The following is a 27,877-nucleotide window of genomic DNA, read 5'->3' on the forward strand; positions in this document are numbered from 1 at the left end:
AGGTGTCCGGCTGCAGACGTACCTGCCCGAGGTCAAAGAGCTGCTGGAACTGGATGATCTGAGCGCTCTCAAATCCAAACCGTATTTTGAGTTTGTGTTGCGAGCAAATTACGAACATTACTTGCAGGAGCAGATGTAAATGCCCATCTTGAGATTGCCTGGATATTTTTTTTCCTCCGCAGTCTGAAAATAATGATCTTGAAAAACCTACTTGTATATTTGTGACAATTTCCACAATTTTTCTTTTCTTTTGTGGAGAAAGAAACAATGTCCGCATTTATCAAAATGTCTTTTATTTCCTGTGGAATGTTGCTGGAATAAATAAAAGCAATGAAACATTTTTGGACTAAAGACGAGTATTGAATGTATTGACACATTTACAAGCGTACACGAAAGACCATTTTTTCTTGCGGTGTTTTTCTGCGGCTGGCCTGTAGGTGGCACTCCACTTCCTGTTGCCCGCTCACATGTCTGCGGGGCCCTTGACCGCAGAGTCTTTGGCCCCCGCCACGGGCGCCGCCATGGCTGGAAGGACGCACTGCGACGGCTCGCAGTATCCGGCGGGCCCCGAGGGTCCCGGGGGGCCGGAAACTCCTGGAATCCCGGGAGCTCCGCGAGGCCCCCGAGAGCCGTCGCGCCCGTCGTTACCATACGCCGACCGGCCTGGCTGCCCTGTGGGGTGTGGTTGGAAGGGGGTTTCATTGGTTGTACACGGTTCACATAAACAACTTACTACTATATAAGCCAAAATATTGATCAATTGCGCTGTTATTTGCTGCGCTCCAAGTGGTGGTTTACCTGGCAGACCGGGAGCACCCGCAGCTCCTTTGGCGCCACGGGCGGTGGGGCCCCAATCCCCCCTGTCACCTTGATCCCCTGTGGATGAAAACAGGCAAAAATTGTAAAAAATCATTTTGTTACATTCCATGTTACCCAATTAAAAAAACGGCGATCTCCAATGGTGCGTCACAGACACACACAATTATTCAACAACCCACAACGCAAAAAGAAAGAAGTTGGACAAGCAGTTTGAACATGGCATTTGTTATGGACACATTTTAATGTGTAACGATTCTCTTTGGTTCGTCACACAAAGACTTTTTCTGATGTGAATAGTTTTTTGTTCAACCCCCCTTCAAAAATACAAGTTGTTTTTCTCGTAAACGTTGAACTTTTCCAGCATTATGTTATGTTTTTCCTTGCGGGTGTGGGCTGTTGTCTCTTCTGGTGAGTGATTTGGGAGGCGTAGCTGGTCGGTCCCACCTTTGGGTCCTTTGCGCCCCAGCAGTCCGGGCGGTCCCTTGAGACCAGGAAGCCCTCGGGACCCGGTGTGACCAGGGAAACCGTTTTCACCGCTGGGACCCGGCGGGCCGGGTGGGCCCGGGGGCCCGGGCAGCCCTGAGGCGCCCGATTCGGGTCTGCTCAGGCTGGCCGCTAGTTGGGCCAGCTGCTCTGTGAACCAGGACCAAGATAATCGTTAGGACCACCACAATGACAACAATTCAATACAATGACGACGATGACAACTCACCCTGCATGACTCTCATGCACAGCTGTTTGATGTGGGTGTCTGTTGGTGATTTGCCCTGAAGATGAGCACAAATCATTTGCTCCATTGTCCCATTCAGTCAAAATATATTTTTAGAGTCTTACTTTTTTTCCCTGGTTTCATGTTCTTTAAAAATGGTATGTTCTGCGCGACTCCGCTAGTCTAAACACAACATTAATATTGTGTTTGTGGAATTTTTATTGATTTATTTTTGAACGAATGGAGTAACAAATTCCAGATCTTTTTACGCATGACAGGCGGTGGCCATTTTGCCACATGCTGTGGACTGAAAATGACATCGCAGTTGCTCAGGGCTCGGCAAACGACCGTCACGGCTCACCTGTTTTCTGGGTTTGGTCACGTGACTTTGGCAAGCTGTGCCGCAAGCAACTGTGATGTCATTTTCAGTCCACAGCAAGTGGCAAAATGGCCGCCTCCTCAGATGGATCGAAACGGCCGGCTGCATTTTGCTGACTCATTCCTTTATCCATAAATGTAAGATTCATCAGAATGTCATGTTTAGACTAGTGGGGGTGCATAGAACAAATTATGCTCAAGAAAAAATCCAATGATTTGACTTCCCCTTAAAAAAAAACTGAACAAAAGCAAGACTTTAAGTTCCCAAAAAAAATGGGAAAAATTTGACAAAATAATTCTTGAGCCCCAAAAAAAACAATTTTTTTTCTTTTTATCCTGTAAAACGGCAACTTTATTCTTGTGTCATTAGCAAAAAGTGCAACTTTGGATGTCGTCTCACCGCGGGTCCCTGCACGCCGGGCAGCCCCGGCATGCCCATGTCACCCTGCATCCCTCGCGGTCCCGCTTGGCCCGGCTCACCTTCCTTGCCCTGCTGCCCTCGCCCGCCTTCTGGTCCTTTGTTTCCAGTCTCACCCGACGGGCCCGTCTGCACGCACAAAACACACGCACACTATATATATATACTTATTTAAAGAAACAGTTACATAAAAAATACAGTTTTTTTTAAGTGTGGGTTTTTTTTTTTTTTTTGTGCTATCATACCGCCCCTTTCTCGCCCGGCTCGCCTTGGTCGCCCTGCAAGAATAGACACAAAATGAGGAAGGCAAAGGTGTAGCTTGAGGAAGCGGTCCAAAGACGCAGAACCAGGTTGCAGCAGGGCAGGCGCTCACCAGGTCTCCTCGATATCCCGGCGTTCCCTCGGCCCCCGGAGGTCCCTGGAATGGACGCCACACACATTGGTTATCCCGTTAAGAAAATGTGAACTCTGACTTTGGAGGATGAGGAAAAACGCACCTGCTCTCCTTTTGGACCATCCAGACCTACGGAACCCTGGGGGGGCAGAGAGGAGTTTAACAAATGTCGACCAAAAAGGGGACTACAGTGAACGCCCGTTTGCGCAGTTTTGCGCGTGCGTCTGTTTGTGTGTATGCGCATGTGTGTTTTCTTACCCTGTCACCCTTCTGACCTCGATAACCAGCCGGTCCAGGGATTCCGGGAAGGCCCACGTCCCCTTTGCTTCCCTGTCACACACATTTGAAAGAGTCAGACAGAAGGCGCCGCTGTTAGCACGGCTAGCAGGAAATGGAGAGAAAAAAATTGAGGCCCCCAACCAGATGAACCACTGCAGTGTGGAGACGGCAAGCCTCCAGTGTCTGATTGCTTGATTGCTTTGTGGCATTTGTGGGCGCACACAGCACCTTCTTGTTATCCCGAAACGTTTTGCTTGGAAAATATGGCAGTTTATCTTGAAGAGCAAAATGTGAAATTATGTGAATTTATCTTGAAAAACATATACCCCAAAAATATTGGAAATTCAAAAATTTAACTTTTTGGAGGAATAGTAACTTTCTTGAAAAATACATTAATAGCAAAAATATGATTTCTCACAAAATGTGTGTTTTTTCCAAAACCAAAATAAGTTTTTTAATTGTAAAAGAAAAAAATATGACTCTATCCTTATAAGGTTACTATTTTTAGGGCACCAAAATATGACTTTTTCTTGGAAAAGTTAGTATTTTTTTTTTTAAACGAAACGGTGTTTTCTCCAGAACTTTCCTAAACAAAAATTAAAGGGACTGTTATCATTGATAAAATTGCTACTCTCTTGAACATGTTCTCTCTTGGGGATTTTTTTTCTTGCAGAAAAACGTTTTGTGAACTTTTTCTGTAAATAAAATACAACCAAAATATTTATTTTGGTTACTACTTTTTAACAATATCATTCTTACAAGAGTAGAACCATTTTTTCACAAGGAAATCAAAACTTTTTATGAAAACAAGCAAAGAAATCTTTATATCTGAAAGATATCAATTCTCTGTAAGATTAGGTTTTAATTGTGATGAAATAAACATTGATGTTCTATTTTATTTCCTATATCATTTTTTATGGGGGGGTTCTCCTTTAAAAAAGCATCTGATCTATTTATTGTTCACTGGCTAACTGCGAGTTAGCAGCTCCACGTATCCTTTGCGAGCAGAAATTGAGCGGCCTCACCCGTGCGCCAGGTGCGCCCGTCGGTCCGTCCGGTCCTCTTTCACCTCGTTCACCCTGCCATCAAACACAATTAGTCAATTTGGGATTATCGGAGCGAGTGTTCCCTCAACGCGTTTACCAGAAACCACTTACAGGTCCTCCTCGGGGTCCGACAGGTCCCACCTCACCCTGGTCGCCGCGCTCGCCCTGGAATTAAACCCTGTCCAGTCAGAGTTCAGCCAACTTTACCAGGAACGCTTTTTGAGACTTCCATACTTGCTTTCCCGGAGACCCCATCAGTCCCGCGACACCCAGATCTCCGGACACACCCTGGCAATAAAAAGAAAAATTCTGGGTAGAACCAATTTTCATCAATTGTGCGGTGACCGATGATGCTTTGATACCTTGGGACCACTAACTCCTTTTGGGCCATAAGAACCAGGAACCCCCTACAATGAAGAGTAAAAACAAAATTCTTAGAGGTGCAATAATAACTATTCTGTTTATCTACAAGTAATCAATGACCTAATCAATTCACTACTATTTTGATAATCGATTGTTTTGTTAGAGTAGGCCTTTGAATAATAAAATAGCTGATTTCATTTTCTCGCTGTGACCTTTCCTCCTGGCTCGGCAACTTCTTGTCTATGACACCGTCAGCACACATCTACCAACAGATGGAATCAGTTCTCGTCTTAGACTTGCAGATAGTCACATGGGCTAGGCAATGGCGCCCCCATGTGGCCAGGCGGCCAAGACTGCGTAAGAGTAGAAACCATTTCGTACACTTTTTCCGAAATCTCGCAAAAAAAGGCTCCACGACGTGCCTCAGTCTTTCTGGCAATTGATACAACATACATTTTACATACTGTGTAACAAAATCTGAAACATAAATCCCATTCTGCTCCTCTTATTTGCGGGCGAACAGCCAATTGTGGCTCAGCTTCCAAAAACAGTTTGTTGCGTGCGCACTATTCACTGCGATGAATCCACATGAACGTGAATTTAAATTTCTTTGTCGCAGCACAAAGTACAAAATTGCCAGAGTGACAGCTTGGAACAAAAAAAAAACTTCAATCAAGGTACAACTGTACTCAAGTAAGCAATAGGGGGGGGGGGGAATCTAATTAAGTGCAGTAATAATGTATTTGTATTTTGTTGCTTCCTCATTACTTGCGTTCCAGTCACACTTACAGGGAGACCTTGAAGTCCAGCATCACCCGGAGCTCCGTTCTTGCCGGGAAGACCCTAAAGAAGCACACAATTGCAATCACAAAGCAACGGAAAGGTCCCATTGGGTCTGACGGTACGCAAACCGAGAGATGGGCATTCCGTCTCTGGCACTGGTGAAATGCAAGGACAGAAGCGCTTAAAAAGACAAGGACGGAGGTGGATTATTTTCTGAATAAGAATGGAGCGACAATGACGGATGGCTGGCCAGGTCGTGGGTGGAAGACGGACCGTCAAAATAGGGTAAAGTGACCATCTCTGCCCAAACCATTAAGACCGTAGTCACCTTTGAACCAGGAAGTCCAGGGATTCCTTCCCGACCGTCAGGACCAGGAAGGCCCTGTGAAAGCAACACGTTGACAGGAAATTAGCTTTCAATCGCCCTAGGTGTTAGCTGCCAGTTAGCTAAGACCAAGTTACCATGAGCAAACTATAAGTTTCTGATTTTGTAGTCACATAATTCTGTTCAGACTAAGTTGGCTTGAGTAAACTGTAAGTTAGCTTTAGTCCATGATCAGTCGGCAGCTAGTTAGCATCCAATGGTTTTGCCATATTTATTGTGTGCCCTATGCTAAGCATTATTTTGCCCATTGCTAAATTAGCATCTTATGACCAAATGCTGTAAGATTTAGCCTTAATTAACTGCAACTTAAGATGAGTTAACTCCACGATAATAGCTTATTAGAATGTTCTAACCAAGTCATTTTACTAAAACTGAGTTAGCTTCAGAGAACGGTAAGTATGCCTGAGTTGTTTTTCAAATAAGCAGGCAGTTAGCATCTTATGTTATCTTTTTGCCAAAACTAATTTCGGCTTAGTTAACAGCAAATTAGCCTCAAATGATGCGGAGTTAACATCAAGTTGGCATTTTTAAAACCAAATAGTTTTTTCAGACCAAGTTATCAACGCTAAGTTGGAAACGAGTTCTCACAGCTTCTCCCTTTGGTCCTGGTGGTCCTCTGATTCCGGAAGGACCTCGCTCACCCTGCAAAGAAACCAAGACCACATTTAAAGCGAACAATAACAGGGGTGGTGCACATTCAACACAATGGGACACAAAGTTCTGACCTGCACCCCGCTGGGTCCGGTCTCTCCGATAGCTCCTCTTTGGCCGTAGTCCCCCTAAATTTTGGGATCGTAGAAATTTGTTAATATGCTTGCAGAACGGAGAAAAAAATACTCATTTGTGGGTTTAATATCATGTCATAATAATATATTAATTTGTGGGCTTAATATGACATTGTGTGGGGATTGCGGCAGGCGGGGCTAAACTTTTGGCTACACCAATATACGAACAACACACGCACAAATTTTAGGCTCCAAAATATGAATTTGAATTTGCACATCTGCAAATAAACTGCGATATGTGATGTTGTTTTGTTGTCGTAGTATTTTTGTTTTCTTTTTCCTCCGACATCATGCCTGAGGTTCCGTATCTCATAAGGATGTAAAGAAAATGGGCCGGCGGAACTCACCGGAGCTCCCTGTTGGCCTTGAGGTCCCGTGTCCCCCAACTTCCCTCGGGGTCCCTGTTTGGCGTCGTCTTGGTCATAAGTGGGACAAAGTCTGCAAGTCTAATGGTAATTGAGTGTCTTACCCTTTCACCTTTGGCCCCCACGATTCCCGCCAGGCCCTTGGCTCCGGCCGGGCCCTGGAAGTAGCACATTAGCATGCGTTAGCTAAAACCAAATATTGATAAGTCAATCCCATGCAGTTGTTGTGACGTTACATAATGTTCTACATACATGTTTGTATTTTACCCATTTATGGCAAAATCGTTTGCTAAAATGATGTTGGCCACTGTTAGCGCTAAGTTATAGCTAGTTAGCATCTTATAGACGTAAATTTGCTGAGACTAAGATGCCATCAGTAAACTAAGTTTGCAACTAGTCAGCGTTTTATAGCCTTGATGACTGCAAATTTCGTATCAGGTCAAATTTTCCTCAGAAGTGAACCTCAGCTGGAAAGAGTTCAAGCCTGAGATCCTGATTGGTTTACGGCATAAGGTGTGTTTGGAAATTCATGGCAGGGAAGCGGGCTCTGCCTCTTCGAATACAACACGTTCAGAGTCAGGTTAGAGCGTCAGAGTCGGTTTCTGAACGCACCCCAAATTGGCCTCAATTAACACAAAGTTAGTTCATTGTGAAATCACAATTTCATTTTTCCATATGAATAAGAAGAGAGTGTGATTTTGTGACATTGTGACAGCCAGACGTCAAGCACGGTATTCACTGATATATGATTGGGAGCGCGGATGGTTGTTTGTCTTTGCGTGCTATACGATTGGCTGGCAACCAGTTCTGGGTGTCCCCTGTCTGCTGACCGAAGACGGCTCGGAGAGGCTCCCGCCAGCCGCCGATCCTCGTGAGGAGAAGAGGCTTGGATAAAGGATGGCTGATTATTCATAAATGTTCTTTTCATATATTTAATTAAGTTCACGAGCAAAGATTTTGGTAAGAAGGAAGAATATTTGTGTGTAAGCGATTCGGATGATGGATGGATGGATTCTCCATTTACGTGGATTAAAACAGACTTTAGGGTAGCACATTTTTGTACACTAGAGGGCGCTGTTTCACCCGTTGACTTATCAACTGAAATAGATCAAGTATGGAGCCAGTCTGAAGATGGTCTGGATATGGAGGTCTCTTACCGGAAGTCCTTGAGATCCGACGTCTCCCTGAGGTCCTTGTTCGCCCTCCTCTCCCTGAAAGCATCTTTGACCATTCAGAAAACTACTATCGAAATTTGATTTGTATTCAATATTATTATTATTATTATTAAAGCAAACAAGGGACAAACTTGATTGGTTGTGTGGGGTTTTACGTAAAGATAAAGTACGGGGATATCACCTTGTGTCCTTGTAGACCGGGCTCTCCTGACTCACCCTTCACACCCTTGTGACCCTGCGCACAGAAAATGACGACATGGACCCAAAAGAACATTTTCTTTGGGTTACCCCCCCCTGTAGAAGATGTAAACGTACTTTCATGCCAGGCAGTCCAGAGTGTCCTGACAGTCCAGCTGGACAAGCACTTGGGCACTAAAACAACAACAAGTTAGTCGCCAGTTAGCATCTGATAGCAAAATGAGTTCACGAGCATCAAATGGTCTTACCCGATGCTGAGACAGTCACAGTTGACTTTTTCTCAGACTAAGTAAAGTAAATTAGCTTCTAATATGCGTAAACAACCATGTCCTCTTGCTTGTTCAACCTAGGTTAGCCTCAGTTCATTTGTGTGTGAGCAGCAACTTTGTATCACACGGCTGCATAATTGTTGTCCGACAAAGTTAGCCTCAGTTAGCGTTGGCTTTGTGGCTAGTTTCATTTGATACTTTTGTTCAGGTTAGCTTCTGTTAACGGTAAGTGACCATTATCTTTCAACAACATCATTTTGGTTAGACTTATCAGAAATACAGGAAGTTGGGCGTTCAACACTTTAGCTCTGCTCTCATAATCTGAACACAAAACAACACGCACACAAAGATTCTGCTCCACCACCGTTCTAGAATCCAGTCCTTTGTGTCAGAGCTCCCGTTTAATACAATAACGTGCATATTACTCAGGGGCAAAAATGCCGATTTATACAACAGACAATTTTGTCATCTGATGACATTGATCGCACACTTGTTGGACTGAATGTTTCCAACAAGTGTTCTGGTGTGAAACTCACCAGTTCTTGACCCTGATAAACTCCCGGAGGACCCTGTAAAAAATACATTTTGGTCAAATGTTGGCACCAACAAACAAGCGGTGGCAGCGTCTTGAGTTGAATTTACCCGAGGTCCCACGGCTCCCGTAGCGCCCACTTGGCCCCTCTTGCCTCTGGCCCCCTGCGGCAACACGTAGCTTCAATTAATATCGGTTAGACATCAATTAGCGGTCACCATGTCATGTGGTTACTCACAGGGGGGCCCGCTTTGCCCATTTCTCCTGAGAGGCCGTCGGTTCCCGGGATGCCCTGGTCAATTCATACAAAATAAACCCAGGAGTTTTGGTTTTTTAATAGAAAAAAACAAAACATTTTAATTAAAAAAAAAGGGGGGGGGGGAAGAAGGTCTAAATTGTTTTCAGGGATTTTTTTATTTTTATTTTTTTACTTTGTACTAATGTGATAATAAGCAGCACGGTGGACAACTGGTGAGCAGGATGGCCTCACAGTGCAGAAGTCGTGGGTTTGATTATGGCTCCGGCCTTCCTGTGCTGACTTTGTATGTTCTCCCCGTTGCCTGCGTGGGTTTTCTCCGGGTACTCCGGTTTCCTCCCACATTCCAAAAAACATGCACGACAGGTTGATTGGACACTCTAAATTGTGTGAGTGTGAGCGCAAGTGGTTGTTTGTCGCAGTGTGCCCTGTGATTGGCTGGCAACCAGCTCAGGGTGTCCCCCCGCCCGCCTACTGCCCGAAGACAGCTGGGATAGGCTCCAGCATGCCCCGCGACCCTTCTCAAGAAAAGTGGCTCAGATAATGGATGGATGGATGGATGTATAAAGTTACAATAATACTTCATATTTTAACTTATGTTAAAAAAAAGTGTCAAATTGTAAGAATGTCAGAACCTTTCCAGATATAAAACATCCTTTTTTCAAAAAGTCACTTGTTTTGAGTTAAAACATTATTCCCAAAAAAGATCCTTTGATTTATGTGTCCTTGTCTTGTACAGGGTCACGGGGTCGCTGGAGCCTACGCCAGCTGACTTCCGTCGAAAGGCGCACCCCACCCTGAAGTGGTCGCCAGCCAGTCGCAGGGCAGACATTGACACCGTCGCTGAGAGCGGACCGATCCCACGCTGCCCGCACAAAAGTCAGGCGAGTGCACCACTACACCATCAGTGACTGGTCATGTGATTTATATATAAAAAAAAATCTTTCAAAAAAATAGAATTAAACCAGCGAAAATGATGGAGATGTTTTTAAATGGAAAGAACAACATTACAGGAAAAGACAAATGTCCTATTTGTGAGGAGCAGAAAAAAGTCATTTTATTCCACTCGAAATGTGTTTTTTATCTGTGAAAAAACAATCTTTTGAGGAAAAATTTCAGATTTTTCTTCACCGGATGAAAGGTCATATTTTTCAGTTTAAAAAAACAGGCAGCAGATGAGATTCTACACCCCAAAATAATATTTTTAAGAAGAAAAGTGATGAAGTTCTTGAAAACAAATAAGGATTTTTTTCTGTGAAAAAAATCTTGCATTTTCCAGATATTTTATTTTTGTTGTGAAAATGTTGCATTTAAAAAAAAAAGAACAATTCAAAACAAGTCCTATTATATAAAGAATGATACTTTTTGGGGCAGGGAAGTAGTCACCTAAAGGAAGTAAAACTGTACTTTTTTTTGTTTTTTTTTTGGGAGAATTACAAAAAAACCCCAAAAAAACAAAAAAAATGTTCTGGTGGTACTCACATCCAAGCCGTCTGGTCCCAGCCCCTGCAAGAGGCCACACATCCTTCACTTACAGAAAGAAACTCACAAACATGAAGACGAACAACAACACGTGTTCTTACGGGCTGGCCGGCTGGGCCTGCTGGTCCAGCATCCCCCTGAGGACAAGATCACGAGAAATGTTTCCAATATTCAGCCGGTGAAGCACAAGAATGTTTCTCTGGTTGAATAGGATCACACTTGATGCATAATCAACTCACTTTTGGTCCTTTTACGCCCACTAAACCTCGATCTCCGGGAGGTCCCACGGGTCCCTGCACAAGAAGGGAATTGCGCTGACAGATAGTTACGAGTTAGCGAGACGTTAGCATCTTCTAAGTATAAAACTTGAAGCTAAGTGAGACAAAGTTAGCCCCTAGATGTTGGCAAATAACAGGTTCTAACCTTAGAATTTTGCCAATTAACTCCTAATTATGCTCAATTAACTTTAAATTAGCAGCTCTTTAGTGCCTTTTTAATGACATTATTTTGCTGACTACAAATGATGAACTCATTTATCCCCAGCCATTTTTGCAAGAGGAAACGCCTCAATCACAGCGTTTTTTTTTGTGGCTTTTGACTGATTTTGCAAGGCCTAGGAATATTGTGTTCTAAAGCTTTAAAAAGATGGAGCTCTGACGCAAAAGGCTAAGACGTATAAATACGTCTTTGGGAGGCGGGGACAACAATTTTGAAAACGTATATATACGTCTTATGGATTGAATCATTAAATGGCTAGCATCTTACAATCATATAGTATGTGCTAAAATGTCATCTCAGTTTTGTAAGTTAGCATCAAAATGAGCAGCTAGCTAGCCTCTAGCGTCTTCTGTTCATCATGAGCCCTCTATGCTAGCGCTATATTAGACTCAGTAATCTATAACTCACCCAGGCAGTTAGTGTCCCATCATCATGTAACTTGGGTAAGAGTTTTCTTGCTAGCCTGCAGCATCTTAAATCTGTATAAATTTGCCAAGTCTAAGTTAGCCTCAGTTAACAGGCAGTTAGCGTCTGATAACCACTGAGGCTAATTTACAAAACGTACCAAAGTAGCTTAAAATCAAGTATAAACTAAACCAACAGTTGTCCAACTGAGGGTCCGTTTTCTGTACCGCAAAAATGATGACTGACTTGTCCCTATTTGGCCTGGAGCCAAGTAGAAACTTTTTTTATGATTGTGATGAATAAAAACATCAATCTGATATGCCCAATTGAATATATTTTAGTTTTTCCTTCAAAAGACATTTCATATAAATAAGTTGGCATAAGCAAGTAGACCTTTACACGTCTTATTTCAGTGTATCTGGTACTTGTAAAGGCTGCTGATGCCCATATATGTATTTTGTCTTGTTCTTTACGAGTTTCTGATATTACTAAAAAAAAATAAAAAAAATAAAAAAGGAATTTGAGGGTACACATGGGAGTTATTTTCAACTCTTTTTAGTATTACGAGAGGGTGCTTGGCCCAAACAGATTGCCGAATCCTGGTATGAAGTCGACTTCCATCCACTCCTCCTCCTCGTTTTCTGTTGCAACAGAAGCCCGAGTAGACAGGTAACAGAAGCGCATCGCCGCACGACACACTGGCTCCATTCTGCTCCGTCCCCCAAAGCCCCCCCGTCGCCATTCCGCACAAAAAGAGCCCTGTTTCCATCCGGAAGCCACCAGGGCGCACGAAACCTTCTCGACTGCTTATCCTGGAGCTTCGTTGGCGCTCACTTTTGGGCTCTTAAATTGGACAGATTTGTTTTAAAAGCAGAAACCACAGTGTTTCTTTTATACTTTTAATACTAAAAAAAAAAATAATAATAATAACCTGCTATTTTTTTAAACTGCTATTAAGATTAATTTAAATACAATTAATGTAAGGATTATTTACTAAAAAATTTTCCAATTGTTTTAGTTGAATGTTTAGAATAAACCATTTTAAGTAGAAACATCAAGACAAAATAAATCTTTTTGAGTGAACCAATTTGAAAGTGTTTAACTAATTGACAGGTACGAGTTTGATTCATATAAAATAAATACAAATTAATACCTTTTTATTATAATTAATGAACCAATTATTAATTAAAAATATGAATGTGTATTCAAACATTTATTTTGCTTTATTTATTTTTATTTACAATAGATCAAAAATGAGGGGAAAATACATGCAAACTACAGATGAACAAATGCATATTAATTTAGGCGGGTAAATTCATGCAACAAATAAAATCATTTACTTATGGTCATTTTTCAAATATTTAAACAAAAAAATAGAAAATGTTCAATCTCCCCTCTGTAATTTTTGCCAATATATTGTTATTACAAAGTTAATAAATTTTTCTTAGCCAATTTGAGGTTTACGATTGTTGGCTCAGCTCACCCGGCCACGCCCGCAACCCGTCGCCAATCAGTTACAGCGGCGCGCCGCGACCATTCGACTACATGTGAACCGCTACAGTATTAGTGAATCTCGTCTTATCGCGCCTCGTTCCGTCTTTGATGTTCTGTTGTCATTCCACTTACGTCCGCTCCCGGAAGTCCTGCGGCTCCAGGAGCTCCCATTTTGCCGTTTCCACCGGCAGGACCCTACAAAAAAGCAGTACAACACCTTAGCGTGTGTGTGTGCGTGTGTGTGTGTGTGTGTGTGGTCACTCACCGGCCCCCCGTTGACTTTGGAGTCCACCCCTCTCTCGCCCTGAAAACAAAAAAAGTGGCCTGGTTGAAATTGATTTGAAAATCGGGGCCAGTTTGATGATGCAACATGAAATTTGGTCGGCGTCGCGCTTATGAGTGGACCCACAAAAAAAGTTTCAAGAAGCCGCATGCATTCACAGGAAGTCAGCCTTTTTGTCTGAAATTTCCTACTTTAGACTAATTTAGATTTTTTTCCAAAGGCAAACTACAGTACCAGGGCAGCAACTCACCATGATTTTAATCATCAATTTTGTTGATATAATCATATTTTTTTTTTCAAATCATGTTTTAATGCACATCCATTAAAAAAAAAAAAAAAACATTTGAAACTGACTTTGCAGAAGATTCACTAGCATTATTTTTATGATCCCATTACGGGTTTGGTCCATCACATATCAGAAAATAGGCCAAAATGTTGTTTCCACAGTAAGAGCAAATGTTTGTACATTTTGATTCAATACAGCAAGAAACTGTCTGCTTTCTGTTGAAACCTTGAAATTCTGAGCTCTTTAAACAAGTGATCAATTCTCGAATAACGTGATCATCGGTTAGTTGGCGATTAATCACGAAACTACTTTTCGGAAGGTCTGACTATTCGCAATATCAATGTGGCCAAGTGAAATGGTGAAAACGGAGCCTCTGAAGCCAGTTTTGCATAGCAGCAAATTTTTGGGTGGATGTGTCCATCAAAAAAGTCTCAGGAAAGCAAATCCAAAAAGACATTCGCTGCCATTTTGTTTTGAAATTGCCATTTTAGGCTCACCTGTGCTCAACTAGAGTTAAAGTGAGCAATGTTAGACCCCAAAACCAGTTTCACTTTGCATCATGAAATTTGGAAGACATTCCGAAGAAGTTTGCCATTTTGATTTTGAAGCGGCCATTTTAGGATCAGTCGCTTTGTTCATTACCGAAATATTCAGCCCCTGAACACCGTTTGATGGATCCACATCAACTTTTATAGATAATACACGTATACACTCTCACAAAAACATCCACTCATGGAAAGCAAGTTTAAGAGGTTTGAAAGGATAAGCGGCTTTGAGGCTGTTCCAAGCAGCTTTTCATTGGCATGCACCGTGCTCGTGTTTCCTCAGCAGAACGTTGCAAACGTCTAATACGGCGCCAAAACTCACATCAATGCCGTCCACGCCGGGCACGCCGGCAATTCCGGGTGGTCCCGGGGGGCCTCTTGGACCCACCGGGCCCCTCTGCAGAACAAATTGAAAAAAAAAAATAGAGTCATCATTGAGCATGTACGCGCCATACAGGCGCTCTTTGTTTGGCTGATCAGAGGTCAGTCGGTCGTCGTGCGCTGGGATTAGTGATTGTGATGTCAACGCGCTGGTACGGCTCGCACATTTGATAATGCCACATCAACGCTCGTATATATGCATGCATACAAATATATAGAATGTAGAGTGTGAACACTATTCAGTTATGCCACAACATTAATACGTATATATTTTATTTTATTTTTTTTGCATGGTCGGTTGACTGAAATTGTCCCTAGTTGTGAGTGTAAGCGGCGAATGCGTATTCGTCTATGTGTGCCCTGCGATCGTTCGGCTGGCAACCAGTTCAAGGGTGTACCCTGCCTGCTGCCCAAAGACAGCTGGGATCGGCTCTCATCCCTCACGTGCGTGTGTGTACATAGAAATACTTGAAACCAAGCATTACAAAGTCAACAACAGCAATTTTACAACACTTATGAAGGTCGTAACTCGCATCGAATAGCATCGGCCTTTTTGTCTTTCGATAATTCCACTTTTCAAGCCGCAATTTTTGTGGCAAACATTTCTATGGCATATGTATTGGAAGGAAGCATCGAAATTGCGCAGAGCAAAGGCACAGGATGCAGTACTCAACGTCCTGTGAGTAAGACAGCAGCTCTTGTCCCACTTGGCACAATTTGAAAAGCCTCACAATCACACAAGCATGCAATTGTTGGCTATTATTTGGCATAAATGACATTGGATGGGGTGAGCCACATGCTGCTTCATCTTTCCCCATTTGGCAGCTGCTCTCTCACTCGACCCAACCGAACGCTGCATCGCAACACGATTGTTTCTAACTTGACAAAGTAAGTGCATTCTGAAACACATTTTGCTTCAGCATGTCTCAAGACCAAGACTCAACTTGTGGACCTGCTTAGAGCAAAAAACGAGGCACAGCCAATTGTGTAGTTAGTCAGAAACTTTTTTTTTTTTTTTTTACATTTATTTTGTTAAGCAGTTGCTCAAAAAAAGAAAACATCTGGTTCCAGATTCTACTTAAAATACGCATCTGGGTGCAAATGGAATAAAAGTAAAGTAAAATTCAACAAACCATTTTTTTTTGTGTGTGGTTAGAACAAAATAACCTTGCGACTTCCACCAAGTCTCAAACAAAAGACAGAATCAACAGTTCATACTTGGCATTGTGCTCCGGTCCATTTCCATGCCGAGAATTACAACAACATTTCTCTGTAACGTTATTACGTTCGGTAGAAGCGGATATTTGCATCACCTGAGCTGAGGCGACGAGAAGCGTTTGCAGCAGAAGGAGCAGTTGGCAGGTCCTGGACAGATCCATGGTCTTCCCGGGACTGACCATCACACCACGAGTCCCCTTTTTCTCAGATTTGATCAGATTGCTCAAGAACGGGCCACCTGCTGGACCCCGGCGCCCGCTCTCGCCCCCGCCCAAGCCAGACCTATTTCTGCCCACCTCCATGAATGGAGGCTGGGAGGAGCTCCTGTTTGTTCATCTTTCCAGGAGAGGAGGAGGACAAGGAGTGTGCCTGAAACGGGATGGAGTGGAATTACACAGACCTCTGTATACTTTTGCACTGTGACCACAAAACTGCTGCTTCCGATTCCAAAAAATTGAATACTTTCATCACTTTTATTTATTTTTGAATGTTTTTCTTCTTGAGTGGCGCGTCTACTCTCCAACTTGCAAATGAAAAACTGGACTTTTTCCTATTCAAAGAGAAGTAAAAGTGTCTAGATTTTATTCTACATAGTTATATATTTTTAATTGAACCACACTCATCCATCCAAAATCTGTCATTCAAATATTCTCAGTCTCAGAAATCATACAAACAAAAAAAAAACACTCCTTTGAGCAAAGATGATTTCAGCCAAGGCTTTCTTGATTTATTTATTTTTTTTAATTTCCAGTGGGTGCTCTGGAGCCGTGGAAATTGACGCCACAACGGCCAGTTTGAGGCAAAATAACACGATTCTGTGTCTTTTCGGGCATGGCTTCTTGAGAATTTTTGGCACAAAATTGACTACCAAATTTCTTGTTGTATGGTGAAACTGGCTTTCAGTGACAGCCCCCTGAGCTAATTTTTGGGTGTGATCGCCATTTATCGATTAAAATTTTTAAACAGGACAAACACAGCAGAGGTATTTGGTGACTTTTTGAGTCAGGGAAAGCACTCTATATACTAAAGTAAAATGCTACACTAGTTAAACGAGTCCATAAAATGGAATAATAGAACGTAATCAAATATTGTATAATTTAATCTAACGAGTCCAACATGCTACAAACACCTCCAGCCGCAAGTGGGCGCTGGAGCAACTCCGCGTTCGCCGACACCGACGCCAAAGACGAATGAGAAAGCGTAGAAGAAGAAAAGGCGTCCTTTTTAAATGCTCCTTAACGGTCGTGTGGTAAAAGGCAACATATCAGAATTTAACTGTATCAGAAGCTAACGGTTTTTTTCTTTTTTAAAGGACATCTCGAGCTAAACGTACGTATTCGTGGCCTTTCTTGAACGCGGACGCGTTGCTAGGGTGAGCGAAGCATCAACAACAACAAAAGTGTTGCTAAAATCGGCCTCGTGTCTACTTTAAATGTCACGGAGGTCCTAAAAACTTTCAATGTAGTTTTTCATTTGATGTAAAAGTGAGCCAAGTAATCTAAAGGTGTTGTTGCGATGGTTGCACTCAAAGGGCGACCTCAAATCAAACGCAATGAAACGCTTGAGTAGGACGTTTAGCATTCTAAGATTTGGCGTGAAAGTTCAGGATGAACCTCAACTAGACTAACTACTAACTCCTAAACTTGTTTCGACTTGGTCTCATCTAATGACGTCAGTATGACAAGGGCATGACGAAGAGAACTGTACAGATATCAATTATATTTCAAGCAGGGCATGCATTCTCCGTGGAGAAAGTCCAATTACGTTCAGATGTAAAGCTTGCATTTAAGATTTGTCCTGAACAAGAAAGCCCATTACCCAATCTTGCAAACATTTTATTTCTCAATGTGGCAGCTTCAAGTTGTATTATCAATGCATTAACAAAAATGAATAAATTTTGTTGCTTAAGAATTCCAGCTGGCTCGACTTGTAGGCGACAATTCAATGGACAATCTGGACTTCTCTGAAGAGGAGATGCAGCAGGAGCTGGTGCTGCTGGGATACACCGATGTCCCAAAACACAGACTGCGAGAGTTCAAGCAAGGTGACTTCCACGTCTTATCCAGTGATGTCCAGCGCGTGTTGTTGGCACAAAGAGATGTTCGAAATTTAAGTTGTAAGCTGAAGCGATTGGGCCGTAATGGCAGAATTAAAGTTTAATTTCAGGCTTGGGTCCTCAAGTCAAAATTTTATTAGAATTTTTTTATAATATAATGTAATATGCATTAGGGCTGTCAAAGTTAAGTTAAAGCATAAACTCTGGAGATTACTCGAAAAAAATGTCACACAGTTAAATATTTTAACCCGGTGAACTCAGTTTTATTTACTTAAAAAATAATTAGCATACTTTACAAAGCCAAACTCAAAGACTGTATCATATTAGCTGTACATGTTTAGCACATCTTCTCAGAACAAAACACCACGCTCAATTTGCCAGTGGTCCTTGCAAACTCACACTGCCGGAATGTGGTGCTTGTGGGCACAACTAAATGTATGTCATGTAAAAGTTTGGAAAATTGTTTGATAAATGCCAGTAAAGATGACTACGTTTGGATCATATTCAAGGGTAAAAAAATAAAATAAAATCTACTTCATATTTGGTGATTTTTACATTCATTCCAAGATATTATTCAAGTAAATATCTGTTGCAAGCTTCACGAAAAATTGTAGTTGAAAAATGTGATTAATCGCAATTAGGGATATTTTTTTTTTTTATAAAATAAAAAATCATCAGGATACAAAATGTAATGAATCTTTGGCCAAGCCGGGGCCCTCACAAAGGTGATCGATCGACTGAAATTGAAGAAAGCCAAGTGACATTTTGTGTGCGTTCAAAATGCGTGACTGTCCAACTCATGAGAATGATCTTATCAGATCTGGAACATCTGATTCAAAATGGCGCTCGGCCCAACGTGCCCATCATGTGTGCCGACGACAAGGGAGAGCCCAGACCTCCCGCTTTCACCAAGGAGAAAGGTTTGTCTGCGCACATGTGACGTGCCATCTGCCTTTTGTGTGAACGTGACGCGTTGGTGCGCATATGTCATCAGGCCACACGTTTGTCGTGTCTTCCAGTGAGTCCGCGTGATGTGGCCACATCTCCCGGAAGCTTTTTTCTACACGACGAGCAACGTGATACACAGGTGAGACGTTGGCGATGTGGGGAATTCACGTGCCATTCACAAGCTGTGATGTCATTTTCCGTTGACAGCCCCCCGAGATGGATTTAAAAACGGCATTTCTAAACTAGTTTTCGGAACATGGAAGATATTGTCTTGGAAATTTTGGACTTGACTTCCCCTTGAGTGCTTTAAAGCACAATTAGTTTTCCAAGCTAGGATTTAAAAACACGATTAGGGTTCCCTTCTGCATGATTGGGGTTCTGAGTTTAGGTTTAAAGCACGCTTAGGATTCCCAGCGAGGGTTTTAAAATGACGGTATGAATGAAAGGAAGACCATTTACCTGTTTTACAATACTTTGTCCTATTGCATTTGTTTGCCTTTAAAATAAAGAGATAAATGGCAAAAAATACTGCATTTTTTGGGGATGGTAACTGCGCCTTAATCGCAGGAAAAAAAGGGAATGTACAAATGTCACTTTTTTTTCTTTATTTACTGTTGTAGTGTAAGTAAAAAAAAGATGGCAAGAAATTGTACAGTTTTATATATATATATATATATTTTTTTTTTATCAAAGGCCAAATAGAATATTAATGGTTGGGTTCTAATTTCCACACATTGTTCTGCAAGTGTTTTATCAAATATTGTTTCTCGTGTCAAACGTATATCAATTCCTGCGTGTCAGGTTCTGAGTCAGCATTCCAATAAAGATGGAGTGCTGCGGCGGGGCCACGAGGACACGTCGGAGAGTTTCCACTGCACCCCAGCTCACACGTTGGTAGCGGACCCCCGCGGCAGCCACTTCATCAAAAGGAAAGTCCTGAGGTGTGCTTTGATAAGAATAATCATGCAAATGATCCTGACATCTGCCTGCGGCTCAAGGCTTCTTTCGCTTGTCGACGAGCAGGAAGCGTGAAGGACAAACGCTGGTCTGTGATGAATCCATCTACAGCCAACAATCTGGTAACTTTTTTGACTCGTTTCAACATGCTGCACTCACGGCTCATTTCGAAGATTCGAATCACAACCTCAACAATTGGCAATTGTTGTTACGACAGCATTGGAGCTCTTAAAGCGTGTACCTAATCAAGAGTCCACTGAGGGAACAGAAAAAAAAACATATCTCAGTATGGAACGGCTTTAAACTAAAGAAACGTTTTCGTTTTCAGTTTTTGGGCGGAATAGCGCTTGTCGGTCGGTTGTTGCCATGACGACGTGAGAGGCCAACAGTGAAGTAAAGACAAAGGCATTAATGCGCCGCCCGGCTGGGCTTTGACTGACTGCTTGACAAACGCATACTGAGGTGGGAGTGCTGACATTCAAACATTCCGCTTTTGGATTCCAATGGCAAAATTTGGATTTGGCGAGCCGGTTTGTACCTCAATTCGAGGCACCGCCAATTTGTGCACAGGATTGCATCCCAAGTTTGTTTTAGAAAAAGCCGCCACATATGTCAAAATGCATGAAATGAAATGTGTTAATCATTTACTTGGAATAGAATTTGTTGAGCTCCCAACACAGCAAAAGCACATGTGTAATCCTCCGGGTGTCCTGTCGGTGGCGCCCCGATCCTTGAATGCTGATATTCTTGCGGCTAATCAGCTTAGCGGCGTCTTAAGAGCGCTCAAGACGACCGTCTTCATCTCGTCCTCCTCTCGGCCACTCTGCGAAAGGACGACATGTACCGAATGTGGCGGGACCTTGACGAGAGCTCCCCGAGCCCGTCCTTTTGGTCCAGCGAGGACGAGCGAGTGGGCGACGAAGATGACGGTTCGCAGGGCCCGGCCGGAGAAGACGCCAGTGACGAAGACGAAGTTTCGAAGAAGGTCCAAATTGGAGACGACGGCAGCGAACAAAATGCCAGCAACGAAGCCAGCGGGAGTGACGAAGAAGACACCTGCAGCGACGGCGCCTCCATGGCGACATCCGCTTACGGCACCTTGAAAACCGAAGATCGGCCCGCGGGCCAAGATGAACATTCACAAATGAGAGACGATGAAGATGACGCCGGCTCACGAGACAGCTTTTATGATGATGTCACACGAGCGTCTGAAGACGGCGACACCGTCGGCGTTCTCCGTGAAGACCAGAAGGAACAAGAGAAGTCGCAGTCTCACTGGGATCGAAACACTGACGCCACGAGTCAGGAACAAGCGATGAAACCAGAGAAGGACCTTTGTCATCTCCTCCGAGACACTCGGGATGAAGATGATGAGAAGAAACCAGAGAGGGATTTTGACTCTTTCTATGAAATGCACCCCGACGCCGCGAGTGCAAACATTCCTCCTGAAGAAAAAAAGCGAGCAGCCACGTGTCGAAATGCTCACCAGCTGGACACCAGAAGAGAAGCTGACAAAAAGAAAGCAGAGAAGCGGCGGACTCGCCGTGATTCCGTCCACATCCTGACTGATGATCTGTGCCCTGACAGCAAAAAGGAAACCGGTTTTCCTCCTTTGGATGACGAGAAGAAATCAGAGGAAGACCAGCGGCGTCATCGCCATCTGCACCCTGACGGAAGGCGGGAGCGTGTTCTTTGTCAGGACGCCAAGAACCACCAGTTTGTGAATGACGACGTTGCTCACAAAGACCAGAAGACCGAGAACCAGCCTCACCTTGACGACACCATTGAAGAATTTCAGAGGAAACCTGACGAGTGTTGCCATGACAACAGGATTGAGGCTAAGACCACGCTAGATGACAACTTCCATGAGACCAAGAAACATCACCACGTTCCTCCCGGAGGAAAGAACCGGCAGCCTCACCGCGACACCGCGAGCGACAATGAGACGAGCGGACACGGACGTGACTGTGACGAGGTTAAAGCGGTGAGCGGTCTTCTGGACGGTGAAGGCGAAGAGCACGTCGCCAACCGCAACAATAACTGCGGCGGTCTGGAGGATGTCAAGTTGGTTAACTCGAACGCAGACCTTGTCCACTTTGAGTCGGACGGAAACCTCAGACACCGGGGTACGCGTGACATCGCCGCGATGTCATCATCCGCTCGTTGTCATTTGATCGGCGACCGATACGGGTCTGTTTGCCGGATCCGCGAGGCAACGTCGGCTTCTTTGGTCGACGCCTCCTCATCTTTCATGTTCCGCAGATTGCTCCAGTTTGCTGCCGGACCGTCTCTCGGAGCTGCGCTTACGCGAGGCGGAAAACGACAAAGCCAGCGTCGTGAGTGACGCTATGGAGGGCGTCTCCCTCAGCACCTTTGGGTCCTTCTCCACGCGCTCGGTACGTTTCTGAAGAAATGGCCATGAAATAGTCGTGCGCTGTCTAAAAGCTGCTGTTGTTTGCTTCCAGACGCGATCAAGAAGCGAGAGCGACTTCCGCACGAAACCCAAATCCTGTGAGTTCGCTGCTCGTTCAAGTAGAAAACCAAATGAAAAAGAAGCGGATCCATATTTGGTTGCATTCGTTCAATTTAAGGTTGTGAAATGCATAGCTGGGCTCGAAAAGTTGTTGTTTTACTGTCATTTTTTACTGCGGGGAGGCCGGCCGCTGTTTTCTTTTTTTTTTTTTTTATAGAAATAAACATTTATATGAGGGCACTTTTTTTTTTTTTTTTATAGAAATGATCAGCGTTTTTTTTTTTTTTTGCCACATTAGAGTTTATTCAAAGTACTTTTTTGGGATACCTGGCGTGGCCTAGTGTTCCCCAGCACTGGTCTAGCTGCGAGTTAACCAAAACAGATTTTTTTTTTATCAGTCACTAATGCACAGTTCAAATTAATTTTTCTTTCCATCTCAATTTAGAACGTTTCTGCGCCGTGATGCACAGTTTTAAAAATCACAGTGGCGGCTGGCTTAACTTCGTGTGGAGGCTGGCCTGATTGCAGTGATTTACTGACGTCATCAGCAGTTTGGATTCGGGCTGGGCGATATGACCTTAAACCAATATTGCGATAAATTGAACAATTTTGCCTCAATAACGATAAATGCACGATAAATTCCCCCTGACTAGGGTTGGGGTCTCCAACTAGGGTTCAGATGGGTGGAGTCACGTGACTACACGCGCTGTAGCCGTCTTAAAGGGGTATGAACATTGCCGCAGACAGAAAAGACTTTTTTCTCTTTTTTTTTTTTAAACACCGAATTTACTGACATGGGCAAAATGTAATAAATTTCGGTTTATTGCCCAGCCCTAGTTTGGATGTTAGCAATCGCTTGCTTGTGTTTATTCAATACAATGCCGTTTCAGTCATCCGCCCGGTCATGACGCAGCAGACGATCAAGAAGATGGACCCGGTAGCCAGGTGAGACCTCAAGACTCCTCGTGATTCAAAACAAAAGACGGGAAACTTTGTGGGCCCGGCAGGTATTTCCAATACAAGAAGCTGTGGGACGAATTCAAGCTCCCCGGAGAGCAAGATCACCGGGAACTCCGCTGGGAAATCAGGGTAGGATGGGTTTTTTTTTCTCAATTTCTTTCTTCTTATTTCAACTGCACTTCCCAATGAATGTCACAATTGTTTCCGTGTGATTGCAGGAGCGACTCGCCTACCAGCCGCCGGCCGTAAGTAAAAAGCCGCTTTTCACATGGCAGACGGTTACTAAAGCCGGTGGTTCTAAAACTGTAGCATCAAACAATTCAGAGAAGCCTGACGCAGGTTTTGTGTTACAGCCAAAAGCTCGTCGGAGTTTGGTGGCCAACAGCTACGTGGTCCCTACGGACAAAAAGCGATCGGCTCTGCGCTGGGAAGTCCGCAACCTCATGGCGCACCCCCATCTACCACACAAGTTCACTTGCCGCTTTTGAAGCACCTGCAATCTTTTTTTTCTTTCAAGAGACAAGCAGCAACATAAGAACTGGAAAATGAAGTGCCAACTTGCAGGAACAAAAAGAGGCGCAAGGATTTCGTCCCACCTCAAAAGTTCACCAAGTGATAAAGGGATCGAAATGAGACAACCAATCAGGACAACAATGCACTGGGACAAGAACTGAGACAAATGCCGGGCTTGACCAGTTCAAAAATCAATCTTAGGACCTGTTCACATCTTTTATCTTTTTTTCCTGTGACACACAAGAACATTCTGGAAAATAGTTCCACTTTATCAAATAAAATTTATGGCCTCTATCGTTTTCTTTGTGACATTAGTTCCAGCAGTAACAAGCATGAAGATGCAGGAACAGGAAGTGAAAAAGGAGATTTGACACTGGTGTGGCAAATACATTTTTTATGGGAACTTCCAAACAAAAAAAAAACAAAACTTTTTTTTAATATATAATTGTTGTGACTTTTATTATTCAACACACACGCATGCACACACACACACACACCAGATCAAGGCGGAAGTTCAGGGCAAGTCAGCGTAGGGCAATTTAAACGGGTAGAGCGGTGTGTAGCGCTGGTCGTGCCAAAGCAGTTTGTCTTCCAGGAAGCGCAACGTCTCCAGCGTGAGCACCAAACCTTCGTGCTTCAGAAGGCTGTGCACATTCAGACCTGTGCCGGTAAAAACAGCAACAAAATCAACCGCTTCCTGTCGCCCTACCACGTGAGGCAACTATGGCTGAAGTTGATTGAACACAGGACAAAGGAAACGCACTGGCAACTGTCCTTCCATTTCCTAGCTCCAACCAGGACATTATTTCATATTGATTATGATAGTTACCAGTTTAGCACGTCAGAATTATAGGCAAAAATGATGCTCATCGTTTTTGAAAGTGTAAGCAAATGACGTCCTATTTTCAAACAAAGATTATCAGTCTGCCTTTATGGAGCTTTACGCGTACATCTTACGATATTTACAGCTGAGAGGCTGAATTTCCAAGAATATGGACAACATTAAGTTAAACAAGGTGTCTAAATAGAAATCAAATGATCAAAATCGGATTAGCTTCAGGTTGTTGGCCAGTGAGATGAAGTGCCAAGCAGACGACTGAGGTAAAAAAATAAAACACGTCAGCGTAACAAGTGAGTAGGTAAGATTGAAGACCTAAAACAACCCCAAGCAGGAACTGGAACAAGTCAGGGGTGAAGTGACAACATGGAAGCAAGCTATCTCACCGAGCGCCGGAACGAGGTTGACGGTCTTGAGGGTGGCCGTGGCCTGCGTGATGTTGCCGGGAAAGTGGTCACCTCTGAAGAAAGACACACAAGAACAAAACAACACAAGAACCTCAAAAGGGCAGAAAAGAGCAGGAACAACTACAGACGAAGGTCGGACCAACGACAATGTTGGATAATCATCAGAAACATGACAAAAAAGCGTCGGCTCAGCTGTCTGTGATGATGGTGATCAATTTTCACTTGATCGATGATCAGCTGAAAACTTATTCTCGAACATGGCGGAAACATGCGCGATTACAAGCAGACGGTCGGTCGCCTTTCCCTGCTCTACTTCTCTTTTTTCCTACTTTGGTTGCAACGTTGAGTAAAAAATATTGAATTTGCAGTCCTACTTTTGATACTCACTCTAGTTGCTTGCATTTTCAGTTTCAAAGCAAAAAAAAAAAAAAAAAGCTCTGGCATCGTGATTAGAGAGATTTTTTTTTTTCATCCAGGGCCAATACCGCTAATTAGAAGTCAAGGAAGTTCGGTATAAAATTTGGAGCTAATTATTATTTTCTTAATTATCATAAAATTGATTATTATTATTAATTTGTGGGGAAAATATTTGTCCCGGAAAATTTGATACAAATTCAAACACTTAACTTTGTTTAATATACATAACATACCAGCTAGCCCGCCATCTAGTGATCGTCAAAAAGAAATTCAGAATGAGCCAAAAGTTGAGAAGTCCGGCCGAGGAATGACGGAAGATCTGAAGAACATCAGAGCAATCCAGAACAACACCTACACGTCGACGATGAGCAACGACTCCTCCCAGTTTTTGAGTCTGATGGAGTCCAGCAGGTCCCGCGAGTCCGGACTCGGAATGTTGAGCGAGTCTACGACATGAAGAAAACCCTGGATAGACAAAAGGAAGGACGCCAGACCACAACACGGCTTGAATTTGGATCATTTCTCATCATTCCCGACACGTGACCTACCTGGGCCACCTTGGAGCTCAGGGCCACCTTGAGCCCCAGCACGCGCACTTTCATGGGCAGCATGTAGTAATAACTGGTGGGGCCCCGGGGGCCGTGGGACACGCCCCCTGATGACATCATACCACATCAGAATCGCAAGGCCGTAGAAAAATCCACCCGAATGCGGGCTCACCTCCCCTCCAAAGTGGCGAGCGTATGCTGCCATGGCGAGCGCGACCGCTGCCTTTCTGCTTCCACGGTTTCCGACCGCCGCCACGCACCTCCGACCTCACCTTGGTATTGGCGTGACTCTATCACACACACGCGCACACACACTTGTGTTCATCACGGGAACAGGAGGCAAAATCATGTAACAACAAGGAATGACACAACTACATGCGGCAACAGGAAAAGCGCTCAGAAGTTAGGTGAAAAACAATAACAGAAAAGGAGACGACACCCAGAAAATGAGCTGGGAGCACGCAGGAACAGGAAGTGAGGAAAACCTGTAAGGGCAGAAAATTAGACTACTACACGCAGGAACAGGAATTGAGCTGTAGTGAGCCACGACGACGCGGGAACAGGCGGCGAGATGACAGCTTACGATGCGCTTGAAGTTCCTCTGCCACACTTCAACGCTGTGCAGGATGTCCAGTCTTGCCAGAAACAAAAATGCTCACGTCACAATTGACATTTTGGTGTTTCTGCTCGACTGTGACCCGGCGGCCAACCTGGGGGGGACGGCGAAGACGTCGGGATGCAACTCAGCCAAGCCCATCGGGTCGCCGCCTTGTCCCTCCAGAGCGTCCACCCACAGCCGCACGGCGCTTCGGTGGGCGGGAATCTCAGCGTTGCAACGCCGCAGGATGGGCAACGTAGAATCCGGCGGGGGAGGAGGGCGCTCTAAGCCAGGAAATAACATTCACTCACGAGACAAACGTTCAGCCTTTGGTAAGGGTTCCGACTCACTGGTTGTCGGCGGGTCTCGCAGGTTGGCGGGCAGCAGCAAGTTGGGCGGAAGAACGTTTTCAGCAGCCAGCGATGACGCACACTTGAAACAACAACATGTAGTTAACACTCGAGCTATGCGATACATTTGACAGATTTGAAACGTTCATCATGCCAAATGATCCTCCATCGTCAGATTGACCGCATCTTCAGAACTGACTGGAGTGCTGAATGTTTGTTTCGCAACTAACTAACCTTGTGAACATTTAGTGACATCAAATCAATTGACTATTTTGATAAAATGATGTGTTTTTTTTAAGTACATACTTTTGTGTAATAATCTTACACTAAAAGAGGTCCATCTGGATTTATTGAAACCCAGGTTTAACGGGCTGTTTAATAATTGACCGCCAGCCAGTGAGATCAGAAATATTAAACAAATCCTGTCATTTCTTTTCCTGCGCTCAGTCCTAATCCTTTCCTGAATGAATTCGATGCTACTTGAATGTTACTTAAAGCGCGGTGTTGTACTCATTTTAATTTACTTCCCTTTACTGTATTCCTTGAAAAGTGGTTGTACGACCAGATATTTTAAATTATTTGACAACCACTTTTAAAACTCGTTTGAAGAGACATTTTTATTTTCTTAAGCTTTCGACTCAACACGAGACTGTTCTGCTGTTTTTCTGGTATCAATTCTATATTTGTTTATGTGTTTTAATTTCTGTCCTGATTTACTGCAAATGTTTATATTACATCATATGGAAAGTTTTGTCACGGCTCCAGATGCGGTGAAATGCGCGATAGAAATAAAGTCGTATTGTATTGTACGTATTCACACACATACCCACCGTAGTCGCGATAAAAAAAAAATAATCGCCAAAATGAACTCACTTGTTTTGCGGCTCCTTTCCTGCACAGCCGCAGAGAAAAACGTAAAAACATATTTGTAGGTGTTTTGTGGTAGATGAGAACGGAAAACAGGAAGAAAAAGAACAGGGTCACTTGGAACGTCCACCTGCCTTGCAGTGCTTGGCAACTGCTGGTCGGTCGCGCTTTGATGTCGTCACAAGAGCCATCTCGCGAG

General features: G+C 43.6%; 5 protein-coding genes across 8 annotated transcripts in view; 3 read left to right on the forward strand and 2 right to left on the reverse strand.

The window, feature by feature from the left end:
* LOC148332845 (nuclear pore complex protein Nup133-like) overlaps nucleotides 1-340 on the forward strand; it is a 17,402-nt gene extending 17,062 nt beyond the window's left edge. For both annotated transcript variants that reach the window (XM_088303479.1, XM_088303480.1), the window contains exon 25: nucleotides 3-340. In XM_088303479.1, coding sequence (XP_088159605.1) covers nucleotides 3-139 — 137 coding nt within the window. In that variant the 3' untranslated portion in view covers nucleotides 140-340. The remainder of the gene's footprint in view (nucleotides 1-2) is intronic.
* Nucleotides 297-15,959, reverse strand: LOC148332846 (uncharacterized). Its single transcript, XM_088303481.1, has 32 exons — nucleotides 15,842-15,959; nucleotides 14,470-14,544; nucleotides 13,299-13,337; nucleotides 13,166-13,228; nucleotides 10,876-10,929; nucleotides 10,738-10,773; nucleotides 10,637-10,660; nucleotides 9,137-9,190; nucleotides 9,009-9,062; nucleotides 8,903-8,935; nucleotides 8,215-8,271; nucleotides 8,081-8,134; nucleotides 7,882-7,935; nucleotides 6,829-6,882; nucleotides 6,707-6,760; nucleotides 6,300-6,353; nucleotides 6,163-6,216; nucleotides 5,518-5,571; nucleotides 5,196-5,249; nucleotides 4,406-4,450; nucleotides 4,278-4,331; nucleotides 4,155-4,208; nucleotides 4,023-4,076; nucleotides 2,977-3,048; nucleotides 2,822-2,857; nucleotides 2,698-2,742; nucleotides 2,570-2,602; nucleotides 2,307-2,453; nucleotides 1,532-1,586; nucleotides 1,264-1,452; nucleotides 799-876; nucleotides 297-672 (listed from the first exon to the last, which is right to left on the reverse strand). The coding sequence occupies exons 1-32, from the start codon at nucleotides 15,926-15,928 to the stop codon at nucleotides 464-466; spliced, it is 2,079 nt and encodes a 692-aa protein (XP_088159607.1). The 5' UTR covers nucleotides 15,929-15,959; the 3' UTR covers nucleotides 297-463.
* A 956-nt stretch (nucleotides 15,960-16,915) lies between these two features.
* Nucleotides 16,916-23,947, forward strand: LOC148332847 (centriolar and ciliogenesis-associated protein HYLS1-like). 3 transcript variants are annotated; one of them, XM_088303570.1, is made up of 12 exons: nucleotides 16,916-17,075; nucleotides 17,656-17,790; nucleotides 18,621-18,722; nucleotides 18,822-18,889; nucleotides 19,552-19,691; nucleotides 19,774-19,829; nucleotides 21,970-22,103; nucleotides 22,173-22,218; nucleotides 23,071-23,125; nucleotides 23,188-23,269; nucleotides 23,359-23,385; nucleotides 23,494-23,947. In XM_088303570.1, the coding sequence occupies exons 2-12, from the start codon at nucleotides 17,691-17,693 to the stop codon at nucleotides 23,626-23,628; spliced, it is 945 nt and encodes a 314-aa protein (XP_088159696.1). In that variant the 5' UTR covers nucleotides 16,916-17,075; nucleotides 17,656-17,690; the 3' UTR covers nucleotides 23,629-23,947. The 3 variants fall into 3 exon arrangements, with proteins under 3 accessions (XP_088159696.1, XP_088159697.1, XP_088159698.1); XM_088303571.1 differs by having other exon boundaries at nucleotides 16,921-17,118; XM_088303572.1 differs by lacking the exon at nucleotides 16,916-17,075 and having other exon boundaries at nucleotides 17,724-17,790; nucleotides 18,797-18,889.
* LOC148332848 (uncharacterized) lies at nucleotides 19,839-21,964 on the forward strand (the record flags this gene model as incomplete). Its single annotated transcript, XM_088302218.1, has 1 exon — nucleotides 19,839-21,964. A coding segment is annotated over exon 1 (1,419 nt), but the record flags the coding sequence as incomplete, so codon positions are not given.
* Nucleotides 23,948-24,038: 91 nt separating the features above from the next.
* Nucleotides 24,039-27,865, reverse strand: LOC148332849 (large ribosomal subunit protein uL4m-like). Its single transcript, XM_088303573.1, has 9 exons — nucleotides 27,685-27,865; nucleotides 26,812-26,893; nucleotides 26,574-26,745; nucleotides 26,447-26,498; nucleotides 26,036-26,153; nucleotides 25,864-25,970; nucleotides 25,671-25,780; nucleotides 24,878-24,951; nucleotides 24,039-24,313 (listed from the first exon to the last, which is right to left on the reverse strand). Exons 1-9 carry the CDS (start codon nucleotides 27,733-27,735, stop codon nucleotides 24,168-24,170), a joined length of 912 nt encoding a protein of 303 aa, XP_088159699.1. The 5' UTR covers nucleotides 27,736-27,865; the 3' UTR covers nucleotides 24,039-24,167.
* Between the last annotated feature and the right edge of the window lie 12 nt (nucleotides 27,866-27,877).

This window comes from Idiotropiscis lumnitzeri, chromosome 8 (assembly GCF_059441095.1).
Source record: "Idiotropiscis lumnitzeri isolate Australia: NSW breed Sydney's pygmy pipehorse chromosome 8, RoL_Ilum_1.0, whole genome shotgun sequence".
NCBI classification, from domain to species: Eukaryota; Metazoa; Chordata; class Actinopteri; order Syngnathiformes; family Syngnathidae; genus Idiotropiscis; species Idiotropiscis lumnitzeri.